The sequence below is a fragment of the Numida meleagris genome, chromosome 2, assembly GCF_002078875.1.
Source record: "Numida meleagris isolate 19003 breed g44 Domestic line chromosome 2, NumMel1.0, whole genome shotgun sequence".
Classification (NCBI taxonomy): domain Eukaryota; kingdom Metazoa; phylum Chordata; class Aves; order Galliformes; family Numididae; genus Numida; species Numida meleagris.
Genome location: NC_034410.1, coordinates 79,435,686 through 79,448,456, shown reverse-complemented (window position 1 = coordinate 79,448,456; position 12,771 = coordinate 79,435,686). Strand labels below are relative to the sequence as shown.

The 12,771-nt window shown below is 43.9% G+C and overlaps 1 protein-coding gene and 1 long non-coding RNA gene across 8 annotated transcripts in view; one reads left to right on the top strand and one right to left on the bottom strand.

Moving 5' to 3' along the window:
- On the bottom strand, positions 5,995-10,113 carry LOC110393119. Its single transcript, XR_002434801.1, has 4 exons — positions 9,850-10,113; positions 9,387-9,483; positions 8,267-8,424; positions 5,995-7,866 (listed from the first exon to the last, which is right to left on the bottom strand). It is a non-coding gene; the product is annotated as an uncharacterized LOC110393119 (long non-coding RNA).
- COBL (cordon-bleu WH2 repeat protein) overlaps positions 10,150-12,771 on the top strand; it is a 153,005-nt gene continuing 150,383 nt past the window's right edge. For 3 of the 7 annotated variants that reach the window (XM_021385622.1, XM_021385625.1, XM_021385627.1), the window contains exon 1: positions 10,152-10,556. In XM_021385622.1, the coding sequence (XP_021241297.1) occupies positions 10,513-10,556 (44 nt within the window). In that variant the 5' untranslated portion in view covers positions 10,152-10,512. Of the gene's footprint in view, positions 10,557-12,771 lie in introns of all 7 variants that reach the window. The other 4 variants (XM_021385621.1, XM_021385620.1, XM_021385623.1 and 1 more) reach the window with 3 other exon arrangements.

Below are 12,771 nucleotides of genomic sequence, written 5' to 3'. Positions count from 1 at the left end.
ATGTCCCATCATAGCATCCAAAAATAAACTCTCCTTTCACAAGGGTGGAAGAGTGTCAATCTTAATAAGACAAACGTTGTATATATATTTTTAATGCTAGGAAGAAAGCCCACCTGGGCCCAGGTCCAATAAATAGGATTTTGCTTGCCAATACTTGGATGACTGACCAATGGGTCAGGGATGATGGGCTGTGACCTCTAGAAGTTAATATGTTACACAACAGTAATATAAAATGATGTAAAGCTAGAAAATGCTAGAATTAGTGCTGTTTCCAAGGTGTTCCAAGTCCTAGTGTCTTAGCTGTTCCCCTGTTTCACCATACTTGTGGTGTTTTGCCACACTTCCACAAGCGCTTTAAGTTGTTGCTGTAGCACTCTCCAGCTCCACCCCAAACCAAATAATGAACTCTTCTCTGCTGTTTCTGGTTGTTTTGTTTGTTTGTTTGGGGGACGTAGTATTTTTTGTTCGGTTTGGGTTTTTTTTCTTTGTTTTTCCTACAAGACTACAGTTCGTGTGCTTGGTACAGCAGGAAGCAGTGGGCAAGCCTCTTGCCCCACTTCATGCCACACAGAAACAAATAAAGATGCTCTGTGTATGCAGGGGGAGAAAAGACGGGGAATGGAGTAGCAGCCGGAAAAAAAAAAAAAGAGGGAATACTGTTGCTGGGGACCGACAAGATCGGCCAGCAAGACTATTTATTTTATAAATGGTGCCAATTTAGATTAACTTGAAGTGACTATGAAACTGCAGCCTAAATTAAGTTTCATCCTGTGCACCCAGCATTATTCATAATTACTCAGAGCCAAGGAGTCTGTTGGAGCCTGGGATGGCATTTAATTACTTTAATGCAACATTGCCCTTTTTTCTCCCTGGAATCTCATTGTTTGCTTCCTTTTTCAACTAATGAGATAGACTACACAGTCAGCATATCCACAGACTAGCCTCCATCCTACATACAAGTGGTAGCAGGGATCCTCTGGAAAAGAAATGCAGTAATTTAGCTGAAACACTACTCATGTTGTTCAGATGCAACCCTCCTGCGAAGATGTGACGGGCAGTAGCAGGGTCTGAGTACAAATTTATAGAAGTTGCCCCTAAAGCAGTGACTTGAGGCTACACCTGGGCAACTAGGTAAATTACACTGAATTAAGTAATTCTTCCCACTGGTGAATATGAACCAAATGGCTAACAGATTTTTTTCTTTGTTGTTTGGTGGGGTGTTTTTTTGGTTTTCTATGGGAAAAAAAAAAAAAAAAAACCAACACCAGAATCTGACTGGGTAGATAAACAGATAAACAGAGTAATAGTAACTTATGCTATAGCTATACTTCAGCTCTAACAGCTCATCGTCTTTTCCTGTAAGGAAGCAATTTCCAGTCACTTTCCCATCATCAGTGAAAGCTGAGTTTTAGTGGGTGATAAAAATCCATTTCAAGTGATGATCTGCCAGCTGCTCACCTCCTTGTCAGCCATGTCTTCAGCCCTGCCAAGGCTATGGATGCTAGCCAGTAGATCTCTACAAGACAGATAACCATGGTCCATGACTTGTACAGATGTCAGCCATTAGCTGAACTGAATTGAGTGGAGAACGGACACAGACCTTCAAGAAGACACAGAAATTGTGCTGCAGACTGTTCAGTTTTTGTACAGTCTGTAGCACAAAAACTCGCGACTTCCCTGCTCAGTGCTAACCTTGCACTCGCTGCCAGAGGCTAGTCATTGCCTTTGACTGGGACACTAATTTCCCCAGATACATTTCACAAAGCTACAAACAAATTATGAAACTATAAATACTATTATTATAGCTTTAAACTTTGCAACTCCATTTCTCCACAGTGCCTCTCAAGCACAGTAACATAAAGAACCAAAAAAATATATTTATGTCACATCTATTGCTGCTCTCTGTTCAGCTCCCCCTTGCCTCTATAAATGTCAAAAGAGAGCTTCTCTGTTGTTCTCTCTCCTCTCAGAGTTCAAGGTATGTAGGGGAATTATTTGATTTTTGAGCTAAGTCCAAAATTCAGTCCTTCAGCGGGATTGAGGATTGTTCTTGCTTTGCTTTCATGATGTCCTTGTACTCTTGCTTACCAGAGCACTGCAAAACCCAATTGCATTTTGTGCTTCCAATTCAAACAAAGGGCAAGTTCTTATCTAATTTCTTGGCTCAACTGTTGGACCCTATTCTCTTTCTCTTGAGAAACCCTTGTTTAGGAATAAGAGTTCTGAATCTCAGAGTTCACTTACGAATCCTCAGTTTACCAACAATAAATGCAAGATAATGCAATAAATGCAATGAGCAAAGATGCAAATGAGCAAGGGTGCACTAATATACATACCCAAAGATGCTGTTGTACTCAAGAAGCCACAGGCATTTGGAGTTTTCAAGTGAGGCAGTATGAAGAAAAAAAAGAGGAGGATAAAAGGAAAAAATAAAATTCTAGAATCAGAAAATCATATATATGTATATTCATAAAGATATGTACTTTACAGTCTGTGTTGCATCCATTTATAAATATATAGCCATTTTTAGTCTTTATTCATTGATAAGGAATGAAGTATTCATAAAGCAGTAACGTAAGAAATGTAATTTACAGCATCTGTATTAGACAATATATGTAATAGATAATATCAGTATTAGATAACAGTTTGGAAACTGAATAGTTGTATAAATGAACCACATATAACTTGCTAAACTGAAAAAACTAGAAAATATTTAAATTTGAAACTGTTGAAACTTAACTTGCAGTGACACCTTTGCAAATGTCATTCTTTTTCAAATGGTTAAAAACACCACGCCTTAAGTTGCACACGTTGTCCAGCTATTTCCCTACACTCTGATACCTAAACATCTCAGCATGAGAAAGCTATTCCCCTGCAGGCACTGGAGGCTGACCAGTTGCTTCACTAGGTAGCCTGGGAGTTGGTAACAATTCAACTGAGATTGGGCAACCTGTCAGAGAAGGGTTTCAGAACAGCTGAGCTGCAGCAGCTGTGTGGGAGTGCATGAAAACCTTCAGTTTGGATAACCTCTATTTTTTGCTAGGAAACCTCCATAGAAGCCATGCCTCAGGCCACGAAGGTTGCTGCAGAGCCCACAGTGGTTTACTGCGTGTGCACACATAAGGTGTCTTTCTTGAGCAGGCCTTCACTTCATAAATACTGGGACTGTATGATGTGTCATAAGGAAAGAATATCTGAACAGTCAGAATGTTGCTCTTGTTTTTCATCACGTTTCAAGGAAGCTGTGGGCTGTTTTCAAAATACAGTTTGAGTAAAAGTCTGCGAAGAGCTACGTGCCCCTTTTGGTTCGTTTGTGCTTACTGAAGTCAAATTTGTGACAACTAGATTTTTAAACACCAACCAGTGCTGTGAAAGCATCCCCATCATTATGACAGGCACTAATCTAATGCATTTTAAGAGGATTTATAAGTTTGTTTGTCATCTTCTGTTGAAAGAAAAAGGTTGTATATAAATTAGTGGGTTTCTTTAATAATTGTTCAGGTTATGAATCAGTATAAGAATTAAACCAATGTATTCTTTTAAGTCTCTATGGATACATGTCTATTTACTAAAAAGAGTGAGTTTACTTCTGTCATATGTGCACTGTGTGGAAAGCTCTTGCACTGTGTGCAAGACTCTTGTTTTCCACTCTTGTTGTCCCTCTCTGTAGAGGGAGAAGGTGGAGAACAGGAGGGGTTTGGCTTGCTGCCTGTTCTTCTAGAAGGCAGAGCTGTGCCAGTAGGCTGGGCACTGAGTGCAGTGCCAGACTTCTCTGGGCAATGCTCTTGCCACAGGGCAGACGAGAAATGAAGTTCAGCTCCTTGCATCACCGTTTGCTTTCTGGGCTGTCCTGCAAGCAGTGCAGCAGCGTGACGCCCTACTCACACATCTGGTTGCAAATGCGCGAGAGGCTCTGTAATCTGGTTGTTCCAGTCAGTTACCATGAATGGTAGGAAATTAGTTTTATTTATTTATAAATTAGAAGTTTTCCATATTTATTTTTCCGAAGCAACTCTAAGCAGTTACTTTGTATTCTTAATACCTCCAAACCGGAGGTAATTTTCATGCCGCACATTTTCTGGATAACTGCAGATGACTCACCTAAAGAAAGGGAGTGTTGTTTCAGTTTAACCGTGTCGTAACTTACACTTCTCCCCTACACTGAGTTTCAAACTAAGAGGAGACAGAGAAACAAAAAGTCTCCAAAGGTTCATTAACCACCTAATGTAAGGTACAGGTTGTTTAAGGCACACTGAAGACTTCCGTTCATGTTGGCCTTCAGGGGCAAGTGAAAGATAGGTTCCTCTACAAGTTGATGAAGTTACAGACTGTTCCTGGGTGCACCAATACAAGTGCCTAGAGGTATGATTAAGATATGATTAACTTCACATTCAAAAGGAAGAGAGGAGGACATGAGAATAAAGGCTGTGTAAAATTCACAGTCATTACTGCCATGTTTACAAGTGAAGTGAAAAAAAACCAGAGCCAGTAGAAAACCTTGCTAGTGTCAGGAGGCTATGGATCAGACCAGTGATCTTCACCTGATAGTTCATATTTCATCAACCCTTCTTTGCTAACTGGTTTATCCAATCTCCTCCTTGTTTATTTAAAGATTGTTCTTGTTTCTAATTATATGTTGCTTTTAGGAGCAGGGTGAGGAAGGTGACCACAACCCTTTCTAAAGAGTAAAGCATTATCTTTTCTTGTGTCCACAGCTGTCCAGTGACACTGTGGTGATCCAACTGTATACATCACCTCAGCCCAACTTCTCCTGGATCTGTACAATTGGACATCTTTGGAAGACCTCTGTTCTTCTTCTGCCATACCCAGCTAATCTGTATCTTCTGGCAATAAAGATAAGCAGAGGGATTGGTCTCAAGGTATGTTATCAAGAAAAGAAAAAAGTGATGAGATGAAATGAAATGAGCCTCTGAAATGTATGAAAGGAGAGTTAAGAAAGCTTTGCTGGCCTCAGAAAGGAGGGTGGTAGGGAAGCCAGCCTCTGTACCAAAGAATGTGCCATGACTTGGTAGTGGCTAGAAAAAAATGTATTGTACATGATGACAATGCAAATATGCCCAGTGAGAATTCCTCAAGGTAAGTTTTTTGTTGTTTACTTCCTCACATTTTTAACCTTGGTATGAAATGCATGTAAGGTCTTATGTATGTCAGTCTTCAGAATTGACCAGCCTTCTTCAGATGCTTTCCTGACAACAGCATCCATTAAAGCTCTATCCTTTAGAGGTCTGATTTTTATATTACTATAATTCAGTGATTTAGGCCTTTGGGGGCACATGTAGCCCCCACATTTAACAGCATGCATCTATCAAGTATATGTTCAGTCTATGGAGAATTCTAGAGATAATATGTCAAAGGGTCGTGTTTTTCTAAAGAATCAAATGTAAGTTCAACATAATACTGGTGAACTTTCACTTGTCTAAATCTTTGCGTACTTTAAGATGTTATTCACCTAAGGCAAACACAAGTAAAAATAAAAATACCAGCAGACAAAGCCTGCTACTTTTCTATTTTTGCATAAGTTCATACATATATGTCTCTATCTGCAGCATATGAGCTTTGATTTAAATACAGAACCAAATCCTGTTTTCATTTTATCAGTCAGGATTAAGTATCTTAAATGAAAGGTGCACCAGGTGATGCAAGTGTAAAATGAGAATTACATAGTAATCATGAAACTCTACCAGATCCCTGTTGTTTTTTTATCCATCCTGAAGTTTCTGAACGGAACCTTGAGATACCACTACCTACTAAAGATAAAAATTTTCTAAATTTCAGTGAAAGACTGCAGTGAAACATCTATTTAAAAGTGTTAGAAATTTTAACCCAGTCTGTAAGGTAAAAGATAGTTGTAGACGTTGCTGATAAAGATTATCCTCATACAGTGTTTAATATTTATAGAGAGGACTGTGAGTGGATATAATTCTTCTGATTATAGCTTGGTTAAATTATATATATGAAAACAGAAATAGCCTTCTTGAAATAGAAACTCTGGTATTGAATATTCAGTGCAGGCATAAGTCACTTCAGAATTGTTTTCTAAAGACATTTGGTCACTGCAGGGAGTGATTTATTTCAAGTTTAGAAGCACAAGTCTTGGCTACGTCAGTGTTTCAAAGAAGGCATTCCTCACTGCCACTATTTACAGTGCAAGCAGTTGTTGCTCAAAGGAAGCTAGGCTATTGTACGTGGGAGTGGCACAGGAAGGTTTAAATGGTGGAGCCATGTGTTGTTGTATGTGCACTGTGCTGCATAAGGGAAATAGGGAACCTGCCATGTCAATAGCTTATACAGTGAGAGCTCTCTCTAATCTTTGTTATTGCATGGGACAATACACGGAACGTCCTTTCTGCTGTCTTCTTGTCAGTCCTACCCTGCTGTACTAAAGTGTGGCCTGACTATACTACAGTGACTGGAAAAGTGTCATGCCAAAGTAAAGTGCCATGCTCTGATTTTGCTTCTAAACAATCTGTTTTCAGATCCATGGAAGGCTGTTTACACAGAAGGCTAACTGAATTTCCCCTTCTGCTAGTCCTACTGGGCAGGGTGGTCCAAAAGCTCTACTTCTCTTCCAAGAAAATGGAGAGGATGTTTCTAAGCATAGCACAGCATCTTTTCATTACAGAAAGTAGTGATGTTGGAGGGAGTGTTAGTGGCACTGGTATTTGGGAGGCTGTGAGTCTTTTCTGAAATGCTACTCTGACAATTTCAGTCTCTCCTTAGCTCATTAAATAAAGAACAAAATCGTTGCTGCAAGGAATGGCTGTAGCTGGGTCACACTGACCAGCATGATAAGCAGGATTACCCACCTCAGTACAAGGAATATACATTTACATCAAGAAGCTAAAGCAGTTTTGGTTCACAAGCTGGTAAAGATGGCCCAAATGTTTTTTTAATCATGTAATATGATACGCTCATAAAGAATAATTTAATATTTTCTCTGGGTAATTGTATTGTCTTCCCCTACACTATTCTCAGATGAGTATGAGTGATGCAACTCCTTGATTTTGGGAAGCATCTTACATTAGCATCTTTCCTAAGAAGGCTCTGACCACAGCTGATCCCAAGAACATGATGTCTGAGCCACTCGCCGAGGCCAGTATTCTGTGCAGGTAAACATCCTTTCATTAAGGCTAGTTTACCTGCAGACTAGAGCTGGGGTTTCAAATCCTAAAAATGTTCCCCTAACAGGTATGGCAGAAAACAGAAGATACTTGTCCAAAATATATAGAATGAAATGTTGGGGAAAAGAAACAAACCATAAAATTATTGAAGAAAAAAGAACATTAGATGAATAAACATGTAATCAATATCCAACTTTTAAAATAAAATCCCCAAAGAGAGAACCACTCATAGATTCAAGACTGTGTCAGCGCACTGTAGAGACATACCAGGTTCAGTCTGAGTTATGCCAATGTCTGACGTGTCCACTTTTAGCCACATTTAATATAACCCGCTTTTAATTTCCTGATGGCTGAGTTCACAGAAATTCCTTCTGCTCTATTAACATCACAGTTTTAAACTGTTTTCTCCTCCAGTGTGTATCACATCCCACGCTCTGTCTGCAGGCTCTGAAATACTCTCTAAAGCAAAAGGACACACTCTTTCCATAATACTTCCACTGTGTATGATGGTGCTCAATCTCTTTGTGGTTATTACCCAATAACTCAAAAGAAATATAAATTATCTCAGCTGTAGCTCCATAATATTTAATATAACATCAGTATCCATATCCATGTGCTCTTTCAGATGGCTTCTTCATCATTCACACGATTAGTACCTTTTTTTGGTTCTTTCTATCTTCTTTGGGGTTGTCAAATGACATCACAGACTTGCTACACTATGATTCTAAAACCACAGAAGAAAATAAAATCTGTTCCAAAATTCCTTGAAACTTACCTGAGATTTGCTATGTTGTTACTGACAGAGCCAAGCACAATATCCTACTCATGAAGACAATTCTCTCATAAAGGCAGGAAAGAGTTAAAATTCCCCCCTCCTTTTCTTTCTTTTTTTTTTTTGGGGGGGGGGGGGGGAGAGGGGATGTAAATATGTTCAATCTTACTGATATTTAATGGGATTTGCAAGCTCTCCTACAGCCCCTCTCAGCACCGAAGCCCCATGCCTAAAATCTGAGTAGAGCACCCTTATGGTGGGATGACAATGCATACCAGAAGCACAGCCTTTGCCCTTTTCTGAGGGCTGGGCTGGGTGCCAAGGAGCCTGTACACCAAAGGCGAGCTCTTACATTGCATCACAGTGTATGCTCCACAAATCCCCCTTGGCTCTTCCATCAGCAATGGGACTGAAGGGTTTTGAATGTGGGCAGTCTGTGTTACTGCTCCTGGCACTCCAGAGCAGCGTTGAGATGGTGATTTCAGGGATTGATGACACTCTTTTGTTGTGCTGTATAAAATAAAGCAAACATAATAAGCAAATACTACTTTGCTGATCACTCCTGGGTTGTGGCAACCTTTATATACTCCAAGAATGTTGTTTTATAGGGCTTTGAAGAGAAAATGCTATCAAACAGAAAACATTTAGGCAAAGGTGCTAGAGAAGAAACTAATGTGAAACTGTGAAGCTAAGGGGAAAGGGTGAGAGAAACCAGAACAGCAACAGGACTGCAGGCAGTGGGGAAGACAGTGAGAGTGCTGCTCTGCAGGACAGCCACAAGGATGTCACTGGACATGTGGGTGGGTGTGAAAGTCGGGGAGGGAAGAGAGGGTGGGTGCAGGGTGAGCACACCGTCCTTCAGGTGTAGCACAGCACAGTGGGATGCGGGAAGTTCTTGCAGGCTCCTGGAGCAGAGTAGTGCAGTTTGCTGTTGAGGTGGGAAAATCTTTGGGGTTTGGTAGCGGTTTCGTGTTTGTGCAGCTTTAGCATGTGTTCCAGAGTAAGAAGGTGATCATTTAGATTTAGGAGTGAAAAGGGGAGATTAAAAATGTACTAAATGCATGATAAACAGTGCTATGAAATTGAGATCCTGTGGTTTAATAGAATCATAGAATCACAGAATGGTTTGAGTTGGAAGGGACCTCAGAGTCCACCCAGTCCCCACTCCCTGCCACGGGCAGGGCTGCCTACTAGATCAGGCTGCTCTGGGTTCCATCCAACCTGGCCATGAGCACCTCCAGGGATAGGGCACCCACAGCTTCTATGGGATCACCATTCATTTCTGGAGCTCTGGTAAGTGGCAGCAGGGAGACTGCATCTGAGAGACCAATTCCCTTGCAAAATAACATAGGCAAGCCTGCCTGTTTGTTTTCATAGGGGCACAAGTTATAAACATGTCATTACCATGACAAGTGGCTCAGATGACCAGAGACAATTACCGAGTTGTGGTGACTCAATGAACTTTGACCCACCTTAACAGGAAAATCAGAGATCCGTAGTGCTTTGCTTCTGCAGGATTTTCATCCTATGGCAGGATGGCCAACTGCCTCCCTCATGTTCAAGCCCTCTCTGTATGACAGGGATGGGGAGGAGGAAATAGAAAGCAGTGCTCTTAACTTCTGGTGATTGATAGGCCAGGAGCTGAGGAGAATCGTCATGCTGCCAAAGGGAGAGGGCAGCACCCGTTCCCTCAGAACTGTGATGGGGTTTCACCCCATTCTGTACTCAGCCCTCCCACTCCCTGCCTTGGCAGTGGCCTGGCCCTTGTGCTACCACGACCCGGAATGCGAGGTGAAGCGAACAGAGAGGCTTGGAGAGGAGCAGAGGAACTCCTGAAAAGCCTGCGAGGGGCCAGGGTGCCCAACATGAGGCACGTCGGAGAGCGAGCACATCTTCCGGTAACATAAGCCCCCAGCTAGCTTTCCTTTCACGCACAAGGATAACAGTTGCTCTGCTGGGGGACGTGCAGTGCTTCTGACACGGCAGGCGGAGGCTTCAAGGTGCAGCCGGCCCTTCAGGCAGCAGGGTGACAGCCTCGCCCAGCGCCGTGGGCTGAGGGGACGGGGCGCTGCCCCCGGGACACCCCGCAGAACCCTCCGTCCTGGGCAGCCTCCATCCCCCGCGCCGGTGCCCGCCCGGTGCGTGGGCGGCGGGGGCGGCCGTGTTTGTGTTTGTCCCGGGCGCTCACATGGAAACGGCTCCGCGTTGCCCTCCCGCCCCCGCGCGAGCCGGTGACAGGGGAGCGGGCAGCTGCGGAGCCACCCGCTGCTCCCTCCCCGAGCGCCCGCAGGTAGGAGGGCCCGGCCGAGCAGTCACAGCTCGCGCGGTGCGTCCGTGCCGGCCCTAGGGGCGGCCGCCGCTCTCCCTTCCTTCCTCCCTCCCTCCCGCCGGGCTCCCGCCCCCGGCCGTGAGTGCCGCCCGCCGCGGAGCGGGGAGCGGTAACTTTGCCCTTTCCCCGCCCCGCCAGCGGCTGCGGGAGCGCGGCCGGGCCGGGGGAAAGCGTGCGGGCTTGGGGAGCAGCTGCTCACTCGCTGCCCTCTCTTCCACTCTCCTCTTCGACCTTCGCTTCTGCTCGCGCCGGGACCCTTCAGAACGCCCATGGAGACCCTCGTCCGCCCCACGGCCGGCAAGCCGCCCAGCGGGTAAGCCACCCCCGAGCCCCCGCGCTCACTGCCGGCAGGTGCCGGGGCTCCACCGTGCCGCCCGGCCCGGGCACGGTGCGCGGGAGTGAGGCCGGGGTGCGGGCTCAGGGCCGCTGGGCCGAGCGGGCGGCCCGAGTGGCAGGCGCGAGGGGGCGAGGGGTTGTGGGCGGGCGGGTCAGGGGGTTCGACCGCTAAGGAAGCGGCAGCGAGGTGAGATCGCTTTGGTCGGAGAAGGAGCAAGGCAAGTTTAAGGCTGTGCTGAACGCTCGGTGCAGTTTACTGCTCTGCTTCACACTGCCCGCTTGCACTGAGGAGGACTGCTGTTGGTTTGAAGCTTTGTTTAATTTTCGTTTCAAGTTCCAGTATTGATGTCATAAATTCACTTAAATAAAAAGCAATGATAAAGTATGTGCTTGACCGCTAACATTGCTTTTTTTTTTTTTTAAATTTCTATCGTTTCTTTATTTGATGGGAAGTCTTGTAGTGCGTGACTCAAAATTAGAACAGGGGGCAGTGGGTGAAGAGAAGATGCCAAGATGCTGCAGTAATAGAACTGTGTGTAATGTTTCTTGGACTTGGGAAGCAAGGCTGCTGGCTTTCTCTGTGTGTGCTTTGAAGAGTAAGAAGCACTCCTCTCTATGTAATGCTGATCAAAATTTTGTCCTGTTTGCTGGGTATCCGGAGTTTCATTAGAATTTGGAATGAGAAAGCTGCTTGTTTGTGCGTCTCGGGGCACAGCAGTATATTGAATAAAACTCTCCAACAGCCAGTTTCATCTCTATGAGCATGGAGCTGGTTTCACGAGCAGACAGATACCACGTAGATGGCCAGAAGTTGCCGTAAGTGTGTTAACTTCAGTTGGAGAACTCCCAGCATAGCCCGAGGAGTAGAATCGATCCTAAAGTTACACTGCACTAGTGATATTGTACACCAGTATGCTGGTGGCAAAGCTGTTGCGTACTCGCACACTGTCTGCCCTAACCGAGTTCATTTAAGTGCTGAAGTACTCCTGCTTTTCTTTGGAAGCTGTAGAATCTCAGCTTGAATGTGCCCATGCTGTCAGGTGTGGATTTCACAGAGCAGTACATAATTCTCTGAATTTCCAACATCAGTATTGGAAATTGATGGCTGTGAACTCCCTAATTAAGTCTTATTTGTCCGTGAGGAAATTGGCCAGAACCAGGAAAACATGGCAAGAAGACAGCTTCGTCTGTCCTTGTCGCTTCCCATAGGGATCCAGATGTCAGCAGCATCTGTGGAACTTGTCTGGGAATGCAGATTTCTAGATGACTGTGGCAGAAATGTGTTCCTTTTGTAGCAGAAGAACTGTGCTATACGTTCTCAGCTTGTTGATTGAATTAGCTGGCAGTTCTGAAGGCAAGAGGTTAAAATGACCCCAGCTTTATAATTTTTAACAAAATTTAGGCAGAGCAGTTTTGTCTCTATGTAAATCATTAACAGTAATGTTAAGAGTTTCTCTTGTTAAACAGTGAACTGATTTAATGTATCATTCAGTGGAGCCCAGCCGCTCTGCTTTGTGCTCTCACTGGTAAATTGGCTGCATGCGTTTGTGGCACAGCTGCTGGGAATTGCACTTCTAAAAGTAGGATGCTGTTGTGTTTTTGTTTTTTGGTTTTGCTTTAAATGGCAAAGGAAAAGATGCTGTCTGTGTTGTTGCTGCAAGGTTTTTCTGTTGCTCTGTTTCAAGAGTAATTGCTGACATCAGTCTAAAGAATCATTAATAATAATGGATAGAGATGAGTTATGTAAAGCTTTATCAAGTCCATCATGCCTTACTTAATTAACATTTATTTTAGGTAATGAAGGTGAATTTAAGACACTGAATACTAATAGGTGAACATGGTTTTTTTTTGTTTTTTTTTTTCCTATTGTCATGCAATGGGAGCATGATTGGAAGAGGGAAAAACACTTGTTGAAAACTTACTGCCCTGGTGCATGCAGCTGCGCTTATTTTGGTAGGGAGAGCAGAGAGAGGCCTCTGGATCTCCTGAACGTCCAACTGGTGACTTTACTGACTGTAACATGGCAAAACTGGCATACGTTGGTCATAAGTGGCATAGAGAACTCAAGCCTAAAATGGGGACGTGCAGGATCAGCACTTGCAAAGGGCAGAGCTTTATCCCCTGCGAGTGCAAGCAGTGTCATCTCCCACTGGAGCCTACGGTGTACGGGCCGCAATGCTGAGCACAGAGGC